General features: G+C 41.2%; 1 protein-coding gene across 2 annotated transcripts in view; it reads right to left on the reverse strand.

The window, feature by feature from the left end:
* The window catches only part of DSCAM (DS cell adhesion molecule), a 470,381-nt gene that overhangs the window by 163,755 nt on the left and 283,793 nt on the right, over window positions 1-22,833 (reverse strand). For both annotated transcript variants that reach the window (XM_056328736.1, XM_056328738.1), the window contains exons 4-8: window positions 21,335-21,481; window positions 14,756-15,034; window positions 12,259-12,534; window positions 9,505-9,801; window positions 8,423-8,698 (exon numbers count right to left, since the gene is read on the reverse strand). In XM_056328736.1, the coding sequence (XP_056184711.1) occupies window positions 8,423-8,698; window positions 9,505-9,801; window positions 12,259-12,534; window positions 14,756-15,034; window positions 21,335-21,481 (1,275 nt within the window). The remainder of the gene's footprint in view (window positions 1-8,422; window positions 8,699-9,504; window positions 9,802-12,258; window positions 12,535-14,755; window positions 15,035-21,334; window positions 21,482-22,833) is intronic.

A 22,833-nucleotide genomic window follows, 5' to 3' on the forward strand; every position in this document is an offset into this window, starting at 1 on the left:
CCTGTGGCTCTGTAGAGTAAAATGAAAGTTGTCCTCTGCTTTATTGTTATAAACAGTTTCCTAATGGATTTTTTCACACCACCACTGTTGCAGGAGCTGTAACCATAATATAAAATACTTTCAGCAATGAATATTCACAATACAGGTCTATTGGCTGATGCAAAGTAATAGACACCAAACTATGTAGCCTCTTAAGGCAGCCATGACACTCTAGATTTCATGCACTGGGAATGGAAAAGCCAAAACTGTTTTCTCTTTGCACAAACCATGGCCACAGTCTAGTCATTTGTAAGTTTTCTCAGCCATTGATTGTTTCTTCTAAACAACCTCATCCCATCTGGGTGATGGACTGAGCAATTGCACACAGTCCTGAAGCACTGGATTTTTCTGCTCCTTTCTTGTATGTACTGAGCCTTATCAGCAGGGCATGTCATTCACTGAACTATGCTAATGGCATTTCTTGAGCTAAGCCTGATGCCCTGCTCCCTCATTGTGTGCTAATGTGTCCTGTCTTGAAAAGAAGGAAAGCCGTTATATTCTTCAGGCCTTTCTAAGTGTATGCATTGGGGGAAAAAAAGAAAAGAAAAAAGGAAAAAAAAAAAAAGAACCAAACTAATCCCTGTAATGCCCCTGCTGTTGTATAGCATTTCCCTCTATTTGTAGGTTTATTAGTTACCAAAATCAACTCTCCATCCAAACATCTTCAAAATCTTATCACAACAAGCTGTGATATTTTATGAAGAATTGTCACTGAGCGTGGCAGAGCAAATGCTGTGGTGTGTGTTTCCCAGGGGAACTTACAAGAGACTTCACCCTTCATCTTAGTCCCCTTCCCTGCAATGCAACACCGGTAGCTCACAGGCTCCCTGGTGCTGTTTTGGGAGCTCCTCCAAAATAAAAGGATGTAAAATGCTGTGTAGAAACCAAGAGTGCTTTTATGTCAAGTCTCATCCATCTATTGAACCACCTCCTTTCAGCCTTCATTGTGAGGGGAAAAGTGCATGCCCTTATCATAGGAAGCACCCTGCAAACCTAGGATGGTGGGAAGCTCAGTTCCCTGCCCAAGGTGGTGCATTTCCTATTTATTTTTTAAAAGAGAAAACCTACGTGATTTGAAGATAAGGTAGCAGCTCCAAGAGTATATTAATACAACAAGCAGTTACCTTCATTGTTAAAGTGCTACCCGATAAAAAGCCTCACTTGTGGCTATGTGTCCAGAAGCACTTAACAGTCATTTTTACTATGCTTTTGGAACCTGGTCCAGAGCTTTTGCCCTTGTTTAGCACCTGCATGATCTAAAGTGATCTTTGTCCTCAGGTCACACTATAAAAAGTTGAAACCAACTAAATTACTACAGCCAAAAGTTCTAGATGTAGATGAGGGAGGACTTTAACAGAATGATCTCTTTCTCTGAAAATCATTCCCATGACTTGAATGGCAAAACATTTACACCAACCTGTCAAGTTTCAGGTACTGAATACAAGACTGGTTTAGTCTTTTATTCAGGTAGTTCTACAGGTTAGATGTTTGGGTTGTCACATGGGAGATACCATTATCAAAATGCATGTTCCCTCAAATCATACTGCTGCCACTGCTTGCTCCCCACAACGGGTCCCTATGCCCATTATGTGACCTGAGAATGATGGTTACGTGGATTTTTGCAGGATCTTCTGCATGACCTTTTGCACAACTGGACATTCTCATCCATTCTCATCACAGGGCCATTGTGTGATTCCTGCATAGGACAACTTCAGTCACCTTAAGAGATCAGAATATTTCTTTCTGAAGAAGTTGCAACAAGTTTGGAGGGATCCAAAAAGATGTGGCATGTGAGAGTGAAAGAAAGGCAGAAAGTGATATAATGAAAGAAGTATCTGAAGGACATCAAGGCCAGAAGTTTTTTCTGACTCAAATTATTGTCATGGTTCAGTCAGTAGGACAGATAAAAGTCACGCTTTAGATATGTGCATGAAACTGAATTCACAGTTGCCATGATCTATGCTGCAGAAAGATAAACAGATTAGCTGATCGTTTGATGACAGAGTGCACCATGGTCCCAAGAACCCTTGAAAGATTTCCACTGATGTTTTTTCCCTTTCGTGCCTACATATTTTTCGCTATCTAAACCAGCCCTCCCTGAACTGATCTGCAATGCAAATCTAACAATAACATTTTATATATTAGAAGAAGGTAGATACTTTTCAGGAAAGATGAGGAGAATCTATTCAAATAGTTGCAACATGAACTTATTTAGAAGTAGCCCCTGTTTGGTTTGCTTGTATTCTGAAAAGAAACAGGCTAATACAATTCTTTTACGCAGTTCACAACCGATGAAGTGCTATCACTTTGGCATAAGGCTGTGAGAAGCCTTCTAAATCAATGAGATATATAAGCTCTTCAAGATCAGAAACAGTCCTTTTGAACACCACAGTTTTTATTTTAATGATGCTGCACCCTTTCCACTTAGGGGCTTCTTTTTCAATTAATTTCTGTTGGAGAAGTGTGAATAGCAGCTGGCTCTTTGCATGAGAAGTGTGTCCCATGAGACTGATGAAAAGAAGATCATCACTTACTACTGATGGCTTTTACTGTAGCTGAGAAAACTATTACTACAAATTACATAATAAAAAAATGGAGGTAATGACTCACTCCTGTTTTTAAAATGCTTTGAGATATACTAAAATGCTGGGGAAGAGATGCTGCTATTATTATTTTACCATCTTGCCACTTGAAGGGTTGTTTTTCAATGGAAATCTGAAATGTACAGATGGGGTGGGTAATATAACCTCTTTCTCTGTTTGCCAACACTTCTCATTATAAGACTGTTTTTGTTTGCTTGTAGTTTGACTTTTTGTTTGATAGGCTTTTTCCAGGCCAGGTGCCTACCTCAGGCTGAGTTATTTCAGCTGGAAAGTTTCAGCTACAACTATTCAGCCATTTCCAAGAGTAAGGTGGAAGTGTGGAAAAATAGGGATGCAGTATATATTGATCCTACCATAAAAAAACAAAACCAAAAACCACAACAAAAAAAAAAGGCATTGTGAGAATCTGAGAAGTCCCATGGTTAGCAGCATGGATTTCAAGTTTGGCAGGCAATGGCCCTAGCATCAGATATTCTTGCTGTCCCTGTGAAAAGTCATCATGAGGGTGCTGAAATTTTGCAGCCTGAGCAAAACCCAGTCAATATATAGACAAAACCCACACAGTTATCACTTCCTGAGAAAACATTTTCCAGTGACTAACAGCTATGAGCCCCCAGGGTTCGAGCAGCACTGAACACACCCTAGTACTGCCTTCAGTGGCTGAATCAGTTCTAGCCATGTGGGGCAGGTGCAGTCTGGTGGCACGTCAGAAATCAAAGCAGACAGATCTGTTTTCCTAGTGCTTGTACAGCTGCCTGTGCTGGGCCCAGGATGCATGAAAAAAAAAAAACATTACTTCAATCCAGAGAGAAAGGAAGAGAATGTGGGGGCCAAGGGGTGAGAGTGGCAAACCAGCCTGTATTGCAGCAAGATAGCAGCAGCAAGCAGTGGAGCAGAAGCTCAAAGCAGCATCCAGGACAACAAAGGGGAATTACAGAACTGTATTTAGGGGCAGTGGGGGAAAGTCAGAAGCTGGGAGCAGGCTTCTGGTGGGATTTCAGAGGTGATGTGAGTTGGTAAAATGGAGTTGGGAAACTGGATGGGGATACGAAACTGGGACAAGGAAGCAAAGAGGTGAGGTACAGCACTGACAGTGAATAAAGACCCACGTGAAGGACAGACCGAGTGAAACTCAGTGGAGACGGAGGAAGTGAAGACTGGCAGAAAAAGAGGAATGTAGCCAGAGGCTGGGAGGAAGCGTGGGAGCTCTGAAGGGGAAGACTAGTTTTGAGTCATGAGAACAAGGTGCTGAGGATATGAGGACTGAGATGGGAAAGATGTGGAGGACAGACTGGTTTTGGAACCCAGAGCAGAACAGCCAGGACTTGGGCAAAGATGCACTGGAGAAGACTGAGGAGGACAGGTCATACTTGGGAGGAATGAACACAAACCCCTGCATCTACAGAACAGTCTTCTCCTTAGGATGTCTGACTTCAATAGTCCTCTGCCATCTGCAGATATATATGAGCCCCACTGGCAAACCAGTAGAACTGGAGCAAATGCAGAGTAAGAAACTAGTGCAGCTAAGAATAATTCCGAGCATGGCAAGGACCTATGCAGTATCCTTAGCAAGGCTAACCTCAGTGATTCCTTTTCACAATGTCAGTAACTGCTGTTTCCATTTTGGAGGAGGGGGAGGAAACGGGCTTCAGTTTACTTCACAAAAAAGCTAAAAAGAAAATTGCATTCAACACAGGCCAAAGCAAAACATATTGAAAGGGTATTATTACAGTTGTAAAGGCAAGTAGTCAATAGGTATAAAACACCATAAATTAAGTACGTAAGTAGAGTTGGAGTCTCTCCCCCGATACGTATACATTAAAGGGTGGGTAGTTTTCATGGCTTTTTGTCAGAACTCAGAACTGGCCAATTTGTTTGTCTAAATGAAAAACAATAATGCCAAGATGGCTTGATTTCCAAAAAGCTCTGTTAAGACTCGGTCAGTTCCAAGACAGCTATGTCTGCCAAGCAGAGCTGTGAGTATTTTCCTCTGAGCTTATCCACTCAGCTCCTAGCAGCCAGCTTATGGGACTGCTAGCTTCCGAGAACCAGATTTTGGGACAGAGACAAGGGACGGGCAAGGGATGGTGGGGGCTGGCATGCCACGTCTCTGTGGGACAGAGTTATTTGTAGCCTGCAGACCTCTGGCATAGGTGGCTATGCAGACAAGGGCACCAGTTATTCCTAAAAAAATGGGACATCTGATTTCATGTGGTGTCTAACTGATTCTTCTGATCAGCAATGCAAAGAAGTAGCTGGCCCAAGGTCTAATAGCACATAAGTGTTCAGTTCCCAAGCTTCTGGCTTCCTGACAGCCTGTCAGGTGGGAAGCTACACAGCAAGGCTCTATAAGCCCCACTCTTGAGATCTCTGGCAGCCAGGATTTAATTGTGAAGTTATTGTCAAGAAACTTTCTGTTCTCCTATCTGAGATCTTACAGTTATTTCTGAAGAACATTCTCAAGATTTTGCTTTTATTGGGATGTTTGTAAATCTCAAAATACTCTGCAGAATGGGCAGCCCTCTTGTGTTTGATTACATGCTCATGATTTTGAGTATCTTTATTTAGATGCTGCTTTTAGCAAGTCCTTATTCAAGATATCAAGAATGAGGATGCTTCATGTACTGGGGAGTTTGGAAAGTGGGCAGTAAACGTGGCAAAGGAATGCAGACAAGAAAGGCCATTGGTATTCATAATGAAGATAAATGTTGCCCTGTAGAGCCAAACTCTGAATTCACCTTTGCCACAGATCTCTTAGATAATGCTAATTAAGTTACTTAAATCTGTCTTTCCCAGGGGGCTGCTAAGCTAGATGATGTGACTGATCTGAAGAAGGAAAAAGAACTTGCAAAAGCAACTTCATTTCAATGGGAGCAGAGCTTTGAACATATAAATATCATATAACAGCAGGTAAACTGGAAAAATCAAGCTGTAGGCTTCTGAAATTGAACAGACAAAAATTTGTGGATACTTCTAAGTTCAGTCTGTGCCTCAGTTGCCATCTGCCAAAGCACTCCTGATCACCCAGGTGGGTTTTGAAAATGAATGCTTTGTTTCGGAAGCAGTTCGATACCACAGAGATTATAATCTCAGAAAAACTCATGAGGAAATTCATAATTATGTCTTCAGAACAGAACATAGAGGAAACAAAATACCAAGTAACAGCTCATTAAGTGTCATCTATTCTAAATTACCCTTCAGATGACTGGTTTGAGGTCACGCAGGATGCTTGTAGCAGAAATGAGAATAAACCAAAGGACCCATGATGCTGAAGATGGGCAGTAATTCTCCCTCTGTTTCTCTGGAGAAGAAATAAGTATACTGGTGGTATGAGAAGCTGAACTATAAATAAGGATATTTGGGTACTGATATTAACTCCCTTTATAATGCCATATTTCAGAGTACATTTAAGCTCCGATATGCAAGCTGGGCCATATTTTGTATTTCTTGGAATCAAAAGTAAGTGCCTGAAATCTCATTGTATCAACTTTGGAATCTATAAAATGAAAAGGCAACACAAACATTAATAGTATTTTAAACAACAGGCCACTTTCGACTCTCCACTAACATGTTAGATGAAATCACTACATAGTTATGGAAGAAAACAATACACAGCCATCTAAAAAACCCTCTGTGGCAATGCTGACCTCCAGGTACAACAGCAGAACCTTGAGAATTGTTCAGGTCTGACATACAAAGCTCACCTTTGACATTTTGGGCTTAGCATATAAGGACAGGTTATTAACCCTTCTCTAAATAACAGTGCCCTGTCAATGCATGATAAAATAGATAGGGCACTTTGTAGCCAACTTTGACAATTCCAGATCAATAGTTATGAGCCATGCTGACACGTTTGCTTTGCGTGTGCCATGAGTTTTTTTTTCACGCTGCAACTTGCACTGCTCTGACATGTCTGCCTTAAGGAGCATATGCAGGATGTGGTTGTATCACAGGTGCAGCAGTAGCTCAGCCCACCAGCACTCTTCAAATGTGCCACATGTTTATGCAAGTTATTCAGAGGATATTCAGTCACTGTTTGAGGTTTCTGACCAGCCAACAGCCCTGGCAGCTGAATATCCAGAAGTAGAGGAGAAGACTTTCAAGGAAGTCAAATCATTGACAAAACCTACAGTTCAATCAAAATTGGCAGAATTGGCAATCTACTTTCTGGGAGAGGAATTTTCAAGTTTGAAATTGCAAACTAATAGAAGGAAAAATAGCACTGCACCTGAGGTACCAGCCAGCATTCTCAGTGATTAGTAATGTTTTGATATAAATACTGGAGCTGTAAATTCTCTGGGATTTTTTTTTTTTTTGGGGGGGGGGGTTGGTCCGGCTACAAAAAAACTGCTGGGTTTTGTTTGTTTTGGTTTTGATTTTTGTTGTGGTTTTTTTGTTTGTGGTTTTTTGTTGGTTTGGGGTTTTGTGGGTTTTGTTTGGTTTTGGGGTTTTTTTGTCTGTCTACATTGATTTTGATAGTCATTTGAAGAATGGTATTCTTTAACTGGAAACATTCCTTATCAGATTTACCATGGTGAATGGTCAGTGCAGCAGCACCACAGCTACTAATTTGGCATTCAGTTCCTAAACTGTATCAACAGATCTGTGATATTGTAATGTCAAGCAAGGTACCACATAAATCAAAAGTAATGGTGACATTAGCTTTTTATGCCACAGCATGTAACCAGTGCCCCTGACAGTCTCAGGTGTGTGAGATGACATGCCTTTCAGAGTTCAAATTGCTACTGGCTTAAAGCTAATCCCCTAACTTCCTGAAATAATTAGCAATTACATCACTCCAGACTGAAAAAAATGAAGGACTAAACAAACAGAACAGAAAGAAGTTACAAGATCAGATGTCTGTAACAAAGTCATTTTACTGTACCGTTCTCTGCATCTTATCTGAAAACAGATATAGGAATCAACCTTCCTGCCTCTTCTCTCCCCTGAAAAAGTGCCGAGGAAAGGTTTTTTAAGAACTTCAGGAACAGTAAAATTATACCTCAATTCTTCCTACAAGTTCATATGAAGTGCACTGTTTAGTGGCCCCATCACTCAGACCTAGATGCTACTGCAATCAGGTTTTCTGTCTTTTGTGTCCTTGTGAATAGGTCTGAACATTGCCAATATCAGAACAGTCAGAACACAATACTAAAAAATTCCTATTCTCTTCTATTGCTAAAGTCTCTCAGGGCCATCCTAACATCCTTGTTCAGGACTATTAGAATAGATTTTAGGCATTCTATTAGAATTTCAAGTCACATTTATTTACAATGCTACCTTTCTAGGCATGAGGACACTCAGAAAAGCACACTTAATAAGAGGAAAGCAAGGTTAAAGCTTTTAGCTCCTGTCTCTGCTTATTGGCAGAAAAACACATACATTAAAATTCTTATCGTATTCTTTAAAAGCTGGAAAGTCACTGGCTAATGAAAATGTGAACTTTGTCATCCAGCACAGAAACATTCACCAGTGAAACTTAGGTGACAAACAATCTACTGAATTAGTTGTAGTGAAAACTGCTCACAGAAAGCTTGCTTCTGCAAGGCTTCCACTTAGAAAGCAGTACTTTGCTAGTTGAATGAAGGAGGGTAAAAAAGAGAGAACAAGACACAGTGACTGATTAGCATCTATGTCATCATTAAAAATAAACACAAATCTGGATTAACCTTCTTAAGTGCTCATTATCTAACTGTCAGGACAATCCCATGTGTGCAATTCTGCCTTTCTATAAACAACACAGCCATTAGCTTGGCTCTAGTTTTCCGAGTTAACCTCACCTTTTACTGTCACGTGCACACTCTGGCTGGTGGACAGCTGGGGCTGAACAAGGACATTGCACGTGTATTCACCCTCATCTACTTCCTTCTGCACATCTGAAAGCTTCAGTGTCCCGTTGTTCTCAAACGCCACTTGGCGATGGTTAAATGGTAGCAGGTTAGAATTCTTGTACCACTTGATGGAGTAATACGGGTAGCCGATCACACGGCAGTGGATGTAGGTGTCCCGCCCAGCTATTGCTGTGATGTTCTTCATCGGTCGAATGCTTGCTGGCCCTAGAAAGGTAAAAAGAAACTCTTGAAAACAATTTAAAGGCACATGTGCTTGAGGAAACATGCATATAATTTTTCTGAATATACAAACGTTAACAACATTTACAGATGTGGCTTGCAGAACACTTCTTAGCATTTGACAGTTTTTCCTTTCAAGAGCTACTTAAGCAGTTTCCCTAATCTTTATATGCTCTACTTTTTCCTCACCCTGCAGCATACATACTAATTATGTGGGGGTATATGTCTGCATTATCCAGCACTTCCTTGATATAATCTTTGCTGCATTACAAATTAAAAGGCTGAGGATGATTTAATTAATGTGAAATACTAAAACTGATACAAAGCTGGAATCCTGTTACACATGAGAACACTGACAAAGTTAGCTTTTCTTTTGACGTATATGAAGTATAATACCATGAGGATGGGTATTATGCCATGTAGGGCTAGAAATGCAAGCTAAAGTACTGTATACACAAGTAAATACAATGAATGTTGGACAAGTAAAAGAAAAGAAGAAAAAAAAAAATCCATGCATAGCACGACAAAAGTAAAGAAACGGAACAAACAGAGATGAGTATAGGAAAAAGATTATAGAACACAAGCCATAGGGTTCTGCCAACATTTAACCATACCATACACTTTCTAGATGGGGCTGGAGAGGCAGGGTGGGAAAAGAGAGCGGGGAAGAAAAGGAGAGGAAAAACAGTAAGTTGGTTTTGGCATTCCAAGACTCATTTAATCACATGCAACAATCTTCTCCACTACAATGAGTTATGTGTGTTTTTTTGAGGAGCTGATTTGACAAGCACCTCTTACGTTTATTCGAGCCTGGTACAGGACGACTCCAGCAGAGTTGTTGGCAGTACAGCGATAAACTCCACCATCTCGGACCTGAGTGTTAGAGATATTCAGGTAACTGACCACATTGCCTTCGGAGGTGATAATCTGGCTGATACGATGACTGCCATCCTTCACAATGGGATCTTCATCCAGTGTCCAAGTGATAGTAGGCAGAGGAGTCCCCTTCACGTTGCACATAAGGGATACTGGCTCTCCCGGACTGACCACTTTCTCACTGAAGGCAGAAATGATTTTGGGAGTTCCATCTGCCAGGGGAAAAAAGAACAGGAGAATAGTACTTACAGGGTGTAAAGCTTATTCCCTCTATTGTGGGGCCTATCACATGAACCAAGATCTTATTTAGAAGCACTGTAAACAATTATGTTTCAGGATGTAACTTGTAACTATGGAGAGAAGGAAACAAATTTTGGTAGCAGAGTACTTAAATGATCCTTTGCTTACTACAGGTTGATTTTTTTTGTACTGGCTGTGCTGAAGGAAAAGCACTCGAATAGATGGACCAGGGCTCTGCACAGCTATATGAAGTGCCAGGTACTTGCAGAAAAGCGTTAAAGCCATGCACAGTCCATCACAAAAGACATACAGCAAGACTGCAACACATTTGGAATTTTTCTTCTCCTGGTAGACTTCAGCTCCTTGGAAAGCTAAGGATGAATCCTGTTGGCAAGAGCCAGGCACAACCTGCACTGGCTAATTTCACACAGCTGTGCCAATGCAGTTTAGTCCTGACCCACAATACCCCATTCAGAAAAGTATTAAATTAAGCTTCTCTGAATACAGATTGCCAGTAACAGCAGCGATGCCAATTCCGTTCTGTGGTCATTTTGTGCTACAGATAAATATTCCTCTGAAATGAGAGCATTCAAATGCTTTCTTTTGTGATCTGTGTCACCATTTACTCAGCCTCTACCAAGCAAGTGAACAAAGAGAGTGGATGGAGACAGAAACTTTGAGATTGTAAGTAGTGGGCAGGATTAAATAACCACCTATCCAGAGAGTTCAGCCGGGTAACATTTATGAGTGTCAACATTCGGCTATTAGGAAGTCCTTTCTGGGATCCTGCAATGCATGTTTGTTCTCCTTTGAAAATCATACTTTCAAAGCTGTATCTAAGAAGGCATTTCAGTGTAATTGGGAGCAAAAGGCCACACACCAGGAGCAGTATGCAGAGCACAGGAAGCCATCCAGTCCAAAGTTTAGACAACAGTGTTGCAGGCTACTGTCTGGTTTTAAATAGCCAAGCAGCAAGTCAGCTAACTTCAGTGTTCCTACAGTATTAGTGCCTCCAAGAAATAGAAGGAAAAGGTGCCTTATTACCTAGAGAGGGGCCAAAGACACTTGAAAACTCATCTTGTACATGAAGAGTTTCAAGAACAACTCCTTTCAGTTTTGCACAGGACAGAGGATGCCAGGACAGGACTGAGAAGTCTCATGATCTGTGATACACCATTTGACTGGCACATTATGTACTGTCCCTTCATGTACACTCTCTTACATATTACTTATATGTTTGGGAGGCTTGAACCGTGATTACCCTAGAAATCACAATTCTTGCATTGCAATTTCAGTGCAACATCACGCAGGAAACTGAGGGAACTGGCACAATGTGTACAAGACTCCCCACAAAACAGAATTAAAAACAGGGCTGCAAAATTCCCTTGCTTGCCACATAGTAAAAAACATAAGGCACTGTCACTCTCAGGCTGCTGAAAGACATCAACATCCCCAGAGGAGCATTTGATTTTATTTGATTTCATAATTTTCTCCTCTTCCCCCCCTCTCTCTTTCATTTCTGTCCCATTGGCTATGTGACAGAGTTCTAATTTATTTATTTATTTTCATCTGACTCTTTTCCTTTCCTTTACTGTGTATTAGATACTGTCACCCCCCAGAAAACAAAATAGCAGCAGAAAAATAAAGCTTTTTATCCTGAAAGCTGACACAGGACCAATAAATCTGTGAGTGTGCACACTATGTACCTCTGCCAATCCTCCTCCTCTTCTTTTTTTTATTTTTTTTTTTATTTGTTAATTCAAGTGACAGGCTTTTTTTGGAGATGAAAGCAGACATTATTTTCCCAGTAAAACCCGAGTGTCTTTGAAATCCTTCCTGCTGTTGCTCTCTGATAACCTGCACTCTCTCAACATCATGATAGATTATCAATATGCTCTTTAGGCTTTCTTAGTCACGGGAGATGGTTGCCGAGGTAACTCAGTCCAGGCCGGTAATCTCTTCTTTCTCTAGATAGACTCTAAAAATAGTGCCCATGACACAACTGCACTACAGCCTCATTAGTGAACCAACTCTGTAAAAATTGATAACTTTCGTCACTTGATTATCATGCAGAACATTGTGTCAGTTAATTAAGATTATTTCTGTGCTCTCAGCCAATACACCCAACCAGGAAAGCCATGCCCAGAAGATGTTTGGAGTTGAACAGAGACCTCTTCTCTCATGTCTTGCTGAAAAGCTGATATAAAATCCACCCCACCAAAAGAAAAACAGTAAAATTGACTATAAGGACTGCCCAGGAGGGATTTTTGTTTTCAAATTAATTTTTTCATTGTGTTAGTTTTTGCTCAGTGGGGCACAATAAACCCTTTTGTTTTTCAGAGTCCACTATCTCTCATTATACAGTGATAGCACCAAAGACCATATATATTATTATGAAGACCAGAATTGCTAAACAGCTAGTGACTGACCTTCCAGTACCACCTGAACATAGTCTTGAGCAGACATCTTGTCCTTGCGCACAAAGCACTGGTAAGCTCCGCCATCACTCTTGGCCATGCCATCCATAATAAGGTTCTCCCGATTGACGCCCGTGATCCGGACATTGTTACCAGGGTTGATGATTTCACCATTACGATACCAGGAGAGCTCCTGGTCCTCAGTTCCCGTCACACTGCAGGACAAGGACACTTGACTACCAACACTGCTTTTTACCTTCCGTGGACTGATAGTGGCTTTTAGTGGTTCTGAAGATTTAAATCAAAATAAAGGATAGGGAAAGGGAAATAGAAAACAGTAAGTATACATGTGAATTATGTGCAAGTAACAAATTAACTCTCAGTTAAGGACAACAACAAAAATCACAGCCATACCCTTCCGAAAAAAATCCCTAAACAACAGATAAATGTGTTTGTTCTAAAACTGTATTTTTTCCATCTACAACCATGACACAAAACATAGATCTATTGGGATAACCTATTCAACACATGATATAAGCCCATGCCTAAATGAACACTAGCAGCAGATCTACTGAGTAACGCCATTGGTGCTGAGGGCCTAACAAGGGCCCTACACATGTTTTGGGAGGGCAGGACCTTACTTCACATTAGTTCAGCATGGACGTTTGAACTGGTACATTAAATGCATTCCTGAAATGCATCTTCTGGTTTAATTTCCTGCAAAAGGAAACCAGTTTATGTGTTCCAAACCTACTCCCTGATGCGAACAAGTGCTGTAAATGCCAATGTCCAGGAGATTTGCTTTTAAGGGTGGAAGATTCATGCTAAAATGTTAACATAGATACATCCATAGGTATCCATCAGATCAGTCCTCACAGAAGTGTTTTTGCATGTGGGCCCACAAGATTTTCTGTTTCAATACGGGAGGACTACAGTATTTTCAAGTCAGCCTTAAGAAACAGTAGGACATAGGTACTGAAGTTTTATATCTTAAAAAAAGAAGATTAACCATGCTGAAGAAAAGTCATAAATGTAAACGCAAGGGAAAAAATCTTTATCCTGACACCTAACAGTTATCAGCATTACTGATTGTAGACCTCATCTCATGCTTTGCATATACTGGTTTGACTACTATCACTACTGGTATCATCTTTGATACTAAATACATACCGTTCTATTTATTTTTTTACCAGTTTTTATACATGCATACAAACACATGTATACACACACTTATGATAATTTCCTCAGCTACCTCATTCACTTTACTGAACATTTTATAACACACAGGCTGGAATAAATCTTTAGTGGCCCAATGGAAACAGACGGCTGGAAAAAACCCACACAGTTCAGTGGCCTTAGTCATTTTGGATCACAGACACATCTGCAACAGACCTTTCCTCTACAGTGGCCCAGAGCATCAGTTAATCTGTGCTCATATGCATGTTACAAGTCACTGAGTATCTGTTTCCTATGCAAAAGACCACAAAGGCTCAAAACTGTCAATGACTTATGAAACAAAACAGACATGCTCAAGTGCACCACTAACATCTCAGAGCCATGATGATGCAAGAAAGTAAACCACATCCTCCATTGCAGAGCAAGGTGAAATGCCTTTGCCCAACTATTGCTTCCCGGCCAACCTGATCCAGAAGATATCTGCTGGCTGTTTGACCACTGAGTAAGTAAAACTATCTTCGGGCACTGGGGATACTCTTGGTATCACTAGCAACATGATTACATCATGTCTCTGGAAGTTTTGACTTTGTAACGTACAAGGCAAACTGAATTAAACTAATTTTAAGAATACATTTAGATGTAAAGCTCCTCTGTTAACAATTCATGAATTACTGATCTTTCATCTCCGTTTTACTTTGACCAAATACATTACGTATGATTATTTGGGAAGACATTTTTACGGCCTATACTGCTTGCAAACTTCTCCCTTTTCAGTTTGCTAGTCATGCTGTATAGGTGGGGAATGTTAGTTCACAAAGCATTACTTCTATTCCAGGAAAGATATTTATTTATTTATTTTAACAATATAAGAATAACACTTTTCCAGTGCAATGCTTCTGAGCAATAATTATCTCTCTAGAATCTGTGAAACATTCAGAATATTTACACATGAATACTCAGCTGAGGAGAGGTATGAGTATTCAATATTACTGAACAGCATGAGTCATGGCAATGAGAGTTTGGCAGCTTTATTCATGAGAACATTTGCAATTTCTTTTTAAGCATCCAATTCAAGCTTCTAAATTACGTATCCTCCATGTGATAAATTATGTAGCTGCATTAGAAATTGCATCTATTTGCACTTCTGATTGCTCAGTTGTCCAACTAACTCGTCTCCACAGAGCCTACCTTCTGTTGTTCCCCAGCTTTGAGAAGTTTAAGCATTGCTAAGATAAAGTAACAAAACAGAAGGTACAGCAAGACAAGGCATCATCTTCCCTGATGCAAACACCCAGACAAGTGGCCTGAGATCTTCACTCACTCCAGGACTTACGTTTTACATACAGTCGTCCTATCATCTCAGCAGTCCCATAGTTGTTCCACACCTCGCAGACATAGTTGCCTGAGTCCGAGGGACGCGTGTTCTCAATCAGCAGACCTGTAACCGTCTGACGAAACCTGTTATCAGGCTCCCAGGGAATGTTGTCCTTCAGCCAACGATACTTTGGTGCGGGGTGCCCTGATGCTTTGCAAGGCAGCTCCACTCGCTGTCCTGCCATGGCTTTACGGTGGTCAAAACCATCTAGAATAGATGGAGCTGAATTCGCTGGATCTGAAAGAACAAACAGCAGTTTTCAATGGGAGCATTAAAATTATTTCATTCAATAAGCAATATGCTAATATTTTCCCTTCTGCATTTCTTGACTCACTAGCCCAGTGTTTTATGTACTACTGTTTGCTGCTTTGACCCAGCCATCAGTCTGTAATATCTCCGTAGTGGTGGCTGGGATCCAGCAGCACGTACTACTGAAGCATCTCATGACTACTTGGAAATCCTCTCAATGGATTTTTTCCAGGTGGCAACCATTTCTCTGCTCATCTTTCATGTTCCTTATCAAAGGATTGGTGAGCCAGGAATGTGTTGCCTTAACAATTATTAGTTATTCCTGCACTACTCGACTAGAATGAAGCCAACACATTCTCCGTGTTTCTCAGTGGTTTTAAGATTTTGAATTAAAGGAGTGATTTATTCCCTTGTCAGGAGAGAAATGTGCAAAGATACAGGGATTTCTATCTCCAGTCTAACTGACAGACAAGCCTTTTCTTCTTCCCTGGAAAAAGGACTTAATGTGACAAGTCCACCTTACAGCTCAATACTGCAACTTTCTGTGCTCAACTTACTTAGAAAAACAGCTCTCAGACCAACACACTTGTGTAGCACCTCACATATATTTATGTATCTCACAGAACTCTGACAGAATACCTTCATCAGAGGTGCATGTACCCCACCAGAAAGAGTAATCTGTTTGTGACTTCTACTTTTTAGGTTCGAAAACTTTTGGAGGAGGGGGTTGATTTGATGTACAGTTTTGTGCAGCATGATGGAAGCCTACCCTGGAGCTATTGCAACACAAATACTGAACAATAAATCAACAAATACTCATTTAAGTATTTTCTCATCAGATGCATCCACTTTGCCAAGACTTGTCTCACAAAGAAACTCCACACGCTGATCAACAACTTCTATCTGACACACTGGTCTCTTTTAGGGTATATCTACATCATTGTTGCTTGGGTGTAGGTGTAATTGCAGCCATTTTGACATTTTCAAGTGTCAAAACTTGACTTAGCTAGCTCAGGTACTGCTCACAGGGCAGCTGCAGCAGGTTGCTGTTAGAAGCTGGAAAGATTAAAGGAGCAGTTCATGCTGAATTCAAACTACTCAAACAATAGTGAAATCAGCACCTGAGCTAGTTAGTTCAAAACTAGCTTAGATATATCTTCATGAACTGCAGTCACACCTGGGAGGGCACACTTGAGAGCAAATAGCTAGAGGCACTATGTAAGTTATACTATAAATCTAGAAGCTAGAACTATGATGGTAAATAAACAGGCTGAGTAAATTTTATCTAAATATCTAGGTAAAACTCTAAATGTCAAGTTCAATGAAAGATGACTACAGAGGTTTTGCTGCTCTCTATGTGCCAGCAAAAAGTTGAGCCACTGAAGGCAAAAATACATTCAGTTTACAGCAACTTACTGTCTGTCTCATTAGAAATGTGTCAGCCAGTAGTAAACAATTTTTTTATGCATGCATCTGTAGCCTCAAGGTCCATATTTGGTATCAAAATAGGTTATATTTTTGAGCTTGCCGTGCTGTTTATGTCTGGCTTAGTGAAAGTACAATTTTCCAGGATGTTATTGGGAAGACCAATGTTCATTTGAATAACTGATTATCCAGCTCCTTTCTAACCTTTTGGGTCATCAGGCATCTATGCTTTCAGTGCATAGATTCTTTTGTTCAGCCTGAGGAATTAACTCAGTAAAAATGTAAGTGTGCAAGAAATTACAGCTTTGCCTCTTAGGAAGGTTACAGGTACAAGAAATCAATTTCTTCAACTGAAAGTAATAATTAAATAATAAAAGAACTGACTTTTAAAGGCATTGTCTGTGCATTCCTACTCAAAACTCACAGTAGTTTCATATCTTCTCCATACACTTTTAACTTCACAAGACTTTATGAAGGGTATACGTGGCCCCATTTGCAAACCTTCAAGTATAAAAGTACAAAGTACTGCATGGACTTAGAAACAGGATGCGGGCCAGCAGGGGAGGAATGAAAGTAATGGTAAGGAAAAGAGATTAATAAATATCACACTCCAACATCCTCCTAGTTTGCTGCAGAGAACTACATATGCTTCAATGCTGGGCCCAGGCAAAGTGCAAAGCCACCTCAGACAACAAGCTGGTAGTGACAGCAAAGCAGCTGCTGCCCTCCTGCTCCCATGCCTATGCAGAAGCTTGGGTAGCCCAGGAGCTGGCAACTACAGCAGCAGATGCCAGGGGAGGCACAGTCCCCTTTTGCAGCTACCATTTCTCGCTCTTCAAGAGCAGCACGCCACTGCCTGTGTCCTCTAACCCAGGTTCATTTCACAGAATCACATAATGGTCAGGGCTGGAAGGGACCTCTGGAGATCATCTAATACAACCCCCTGGTAAAGCAGGTTCACCTACAGCAGGCTGCACAGGATCATGTCCAAGTGGGTTTAGGATGTCTCCAGAGGAGACCCCGCAGCCTCTCTGGGCAGCCTGTGCCAGTGCTCCATCACCCTCAGAGTAAAGAAGTTTTTCCTCATATCCAGATGCAACCTCCTGTGTTTCAGTTTGTGCCCATTTACAGTCCCTCGTCCTGTTGCTGGGCACCACTGAAAAGAGCCTGGCCCCATCCCTTGACACTTGCCCTTAAGATATTTGTAGACATTGATAAGATCCCCTCTTAGTCTTCTCCAGGCTGAACAGGCCCAGCTCCCTCAGCCTTTCCTCATAAGGGAGATGCTCCAGTCCCCTCATCATTGTCATAGCCCTCCCCTGGACCCTCTCCAGCAGTTCCCTGTCGCTCTTGAACTGGGGAGCCCAGCGCTGGACACAGCACTCCAGATGGGGCCTCACCAGGGCAGAGCAGAGGGGCAGGATCACCTCCCTCAACCGGCTGGCCATGCTCCTCCTGATGCACCCCAGGATCCCACTGGCCTTCTTGGCCCCAAGGGCCCACCGCTGGCTCATGGGCAACCCACTGTCCACCAGAACTCCCAGGTCCTTCTTTGCCGAGCTGCCTTCCAGCAGGTCAACCCCCAGCCTGTACTGGTGTGTGGGGTTATTCCTTCCTGGTGCAGCACCTCACACTTGCATTTGCTGAACTTGAGCAGAAGTTCCTCTCTGCTCGACTTTGCTTAACTTTTTCCCGTCTCAAACTGACCCTTGGCAGGGGCAGCCCAGCCTGGAGTCCCATCCACAGAACAGCTAACCTGGGATTCACACTGAGAAGCCTTGAGCTGGTTCTTAAAAGGGAGGTATTTAAAATATATTCAGGGATGTGCAAAATATTATTCCAGTGACCTGCTTTCTTGCACTCTGTACTTAAAATGGATGGTAAAAACATCTCTTTAGGATGTCCCTGGAATGGACTCCTACTTAAAGCTCCTACATTGTGTATATTCCAGCATTAAAAAAAAAAAAAAAAAGACAAAAGAAATCCCAGGCTTCATTTACAATCACCTGCAATGAGGCAAATAGCAAAGTAACATAACCGAATTCCAATATGTGGTATGGACTCTTTTGAATAATTATTTTACTGTGCTTTATCAATCAGCTGCAAATGACTTCTAGCAAGGACAATGCTGGAAAAATTGAGGCAAAGTACTGTTCTAAAATATTCTGCTTTGGATCTTTGAATGACAGATCAAGAAACTCATTATGCTTTCAAAATCACAAGTATTTTTTTAGAGGGTGGGAATTAAAAAACAGTAAAGATTTTGGTATCTGGGATTCATGGCTGGACAAAATTATTTTTGGAAAAGTATAATGGGTATTAAAGGCATATTCTATAGCACGTTAATGGTCTTGGGTTTAGTTTTACCTAGAAAGGCCACATGTTTTCAAGGAAATGTTCTTACTCCAAATGATGTTTGAAACTTAGCTTTGGTCATAGGCATACTAATTATTCACGTGTCTATTTGCTATTATATATACATTACTTTTCTCACTCTTTCAAACAATAATGAAACTTAACTTCTATTAAAAATGTGGTTGAGAAGCTACGATCGATATCCACCACAATTGCATTCTCAAATAAGCAAGGAATATTTATGCATGTAAAGAAAGGCAGGCAAAATTGTATGTCTCAATCAAGCAGACCTTTCATAACTATGTTCAGGGATTCTCTGGTCTTAGTTCTTGAAGGACTCGCTATTTGAAAATACAAATTCCAGTAAAGAAGAAAGAAAACATTACAGACAAATATAAAGAGACAAACTCTGACCATGATTGCTGCACTTGTTCATTGGACTAACAGGACTGGAAATCAGAGCCCACTATAGTTGTGATAAAGAATTACCCCCACGGAATTTAAAAAAGCCAGCTATTACCTACTGCACACAGGTTAAACTTCCTATTTTGATTTGGTCAGTGGAGGAGAATAGAGAAGGGAACTCCAGACAGAGCACATCTTTTAGGGCGCTTGTCCTGAATTACAAAAAAGACAGAGCTTTCATTTTCCCCCCTTTTGTTCAGTGAAATAACTAGAAATTTCCCTGTGGTAACCAAGATACAAGTCTGATTTTATTTATGTTACCACTGGCTCAGCCTTAGCATGATTTCATACGGAAGCAGACCATATTATGGAGCCAGCTAGAAGGACAGAACCCTGCCTATCCTTGTAAAACCAAAGCAGGAAGATTATTGTGCAGGAAAACTACTTCTTTATCTGGCTGGGAAAAGCAGAAGCAAGAGTTTTACTCACAGGGGACACATACCAAAGGAAGAAACTCCTGGATCTGACCGGTAAGTGATTCTAACCTGAACAATCACACTATTTTTCTATCATCAGTATATTTAAGTACTGGCTTGTGTGTTCAGAGGGCTCCAGAATCCTTCAGCAATTACTGTTTTGAGGGAGGGCAAGAAGTATATTACCAATGCAAAACTTTATGCCCACCTCTGTCTCTCTTAGGGCTCTCAAACAGAAGGTGGAAAGCTGAGACCTAATCAGTAGATTTATTTTTTTTCTCTGACAAAAAGAGCAAAATACAAGATGACAAGGTCAAAATGAGAATGACTCCACCAACTGTTAGATTGTGAAGGTTACCATACCTTGACTGATCTTTAGGGTTAGGAACTTTAGGACAACTCAGTAACAGTGAAAAGGAGAAAAAGCTCTGTGGGGCTTTCAGTGGGATGGTGGGCATGTCTTCTGTAAGGCAAGGATAGAAGCAGAAAGAAGAGTCTCAGACACAGTCTTGGTGAACTCTATGGATGTGGGAATACAACTGCAGATTTGCTCACATGCAAACACAAGGTGCGGTTACAGGCACCCAGCAAATGAAGGAGAGGCAGGGGAGAAGGAGAAGAGCTAATCCTATACAGAGAGATATTTGAGAGCAAGTCCCAAACCCAGGCCTGGGGTCTGCTCCTCCTCATCTCACCCACAACTGGCACCTCCTCTCACTGAGACAAAGTGGGGAGAAGGTGGGATTGGAACAGCACTATACTGACAGTCCTAAGTGTTTGGAGTGTGTGTGTGTGTGTGAGAACCCAACAGTCCATCACACACACACACCAGTCAGGAGATAATTTTCAATTACAAGGAAAAGTTAAAATACCCCATCCACCTTCTCATTTCCCTACCTGCTGCACAAGGCCATTTTGCCTGGGGACTCTTAGCCCATGGACAAGGCACCAGCTAACCGTCCTATCTGCTTGCAGCACCCTGTGTGGACTGGAACAGGTCACATACCCTTCTGGCTGGAGATCACTCCTGGAAGCAGGGGAATACACTGTTTTCCCCAGGGAAGGAATGTGATGAATGAAAAGGAAGGCTGAAACTCACTTCAGCTAACCAGCGACTCCTGCAGTGGAAATACCTACAGCTGAGCTAAATGTGCTGAGCTCCTGATCTGGTTAACAGAGAGAAACAGGCACCATGGGGCAACTAATCTCACTCCAAAGTGGGCAGCTGAAATAGGTCAGATACACTAATACTAGAAGAGTTCCTCTCCTTTGGTTACAAAAGGAAGCTGACTAGATAATTTCATTGCTCAAGTCTACTTTTAATGGGATGAATCCCATCCGCAGTCCTTTTATAAAGTATTCTAAACCTACTAAAAATTGCTGTATGAAATGCCAGTGCACCCTACAGACTCTCTGGGAGTATCTAATGGGAAAAACAGGAGGAAAAAAAAAAAGGGGGGGATTTTAGAATGGGATATTTTATTTTGCAGCAGCAGCTAACCAATTCTATCTTCCATTTGATAGATGACTTGGTGGTTAGTGCATATGTGCACAGGAACCTGCCTTGCCAGCTTAGCACACTAAAGAGAGGCATATACAATACTTAACATGATACATAAAGGAGCACCTGATACAAAAAGTCTTGCGCTGTTGCTTTGTCGTGTTTCTCCAGTGTATCTGTGCCTTGTGATACATCGGTAGTTGTACAGTCCATCTTCATTCTGTACGTCTAAAATATACAAGGCTCCCGTGGATGTGATGAGAAATCTAGGTCCTGAAAGACACAAGAATTTGCAGTGTTTAAAATATCTGCAGGTTGGTACTGTGCTCCGCTTGCTCACACTGAGGGATGGATGACACAGGCTGGAGGGTCCTGAAGGATTTTTTGCCAGACTGTAGAAGCTGCCAGTTGTAAGTTTACTAAGTACTCACTGCAAATGCATATAAAGATATTAATGCATGTGCACTTCTTGTAAAAAAAAAGGTAGGAATCTGTAAGGAAAATGTGAGGAAAGAAGGAAAGAAACTTGCCACTGTCTGTATCACAATCAACAAACATCCAAGAGACATCTGAAATAAAACACAGTAAAGAACCAAAGTGGAATTTAATCCAGTTTATTTCAATATTAATATGATGGCAATTCACCAGCAGAGCTGTATGTGTTAGAAAGACAATCTGGGATGGCATGCATAATTAAACAATATTAGCCAAAATTGCAGTTGTTGTCCAGGTACACCAGAAAATTGAGGGGAAAAAAGATCATAAAAAGTAAAACTAAAGGGATCAGTGAAAGCAAGAGAAACTCACAAAAGGAGAAACTTTTTACCCCAAGAATATGGAATGTATTTGCTAAAGGATGCCAGCCATAAAAGCCACATACTGCACAGCCCTGCTCCACAGCCTGCTTCAGGTGTGATGGGAAAAAAAGGACAGCAAAACCAGCTTTGCTGATGTCGCCTACCCTGCTGACCCCAGTGAAGCTGTACACACCCGCGCTAGCTGCAAGCTGGACAGCACGAGTGTCAGCAACAGTCTCACCCTACCCTGTCCACGTTCCCAGTGGCTTAATGCACTCCAGGCCTCATCAGGACAGGCTGAGCTCTCTGCAGCTCAATGCTTCCACAGCCAAGCCACTAGCAGAAGATGAGTTAATACATTACCTGATCTGCTATGGAGGTTTAGGGTTTTTTTCAAATCATATTGCAGTCTGTGATTAGGGAAGTACAATGGAAGCAGGTAGACAGACTGTGTCTAAAAGAAGCATTTAAATAAACAGCACAGAATGTGATATTTAAAATCCAAAGGTTATTTTCTTTTATTTTTAATTCTACACAGACAAGTTGATTTCTGGAAGAAAATGAAGTCCATTGAAGTGACTGCCCCCTAAAACTGAACAAGACTGACAGGCTCATGGTCAGCATTTCTCCTAGTGTTCATTTACACTGAAAATAATATAGTTGAAATTCTCTTCAAACATGTATTTTTTGTTACTAACTCAAGAATATCTGGAAAATGTAATGGTACATATGTACACAGGTGCAGTTTTGATCATTTGACACCTGCACAAATGCCTCTGTTGTGTTGTAAATGCATGTTCTAAAAGCAAGGACATGAGCTAACATCTA

This window comes from Falco biarmicus, chromosome 2, assembly GCF_023638135.1.
Source record: "Falco biarmicus isolate bFalBia1 chromosome 2, bFalBia1.pri, whole genome shotgun sequence".
Classification (NCBI taxonomy): Eukaryota; Metazoa; Chordata; class Aves; order Falconiformes; family Falconidae; genus Falco; species Falco biarmicus.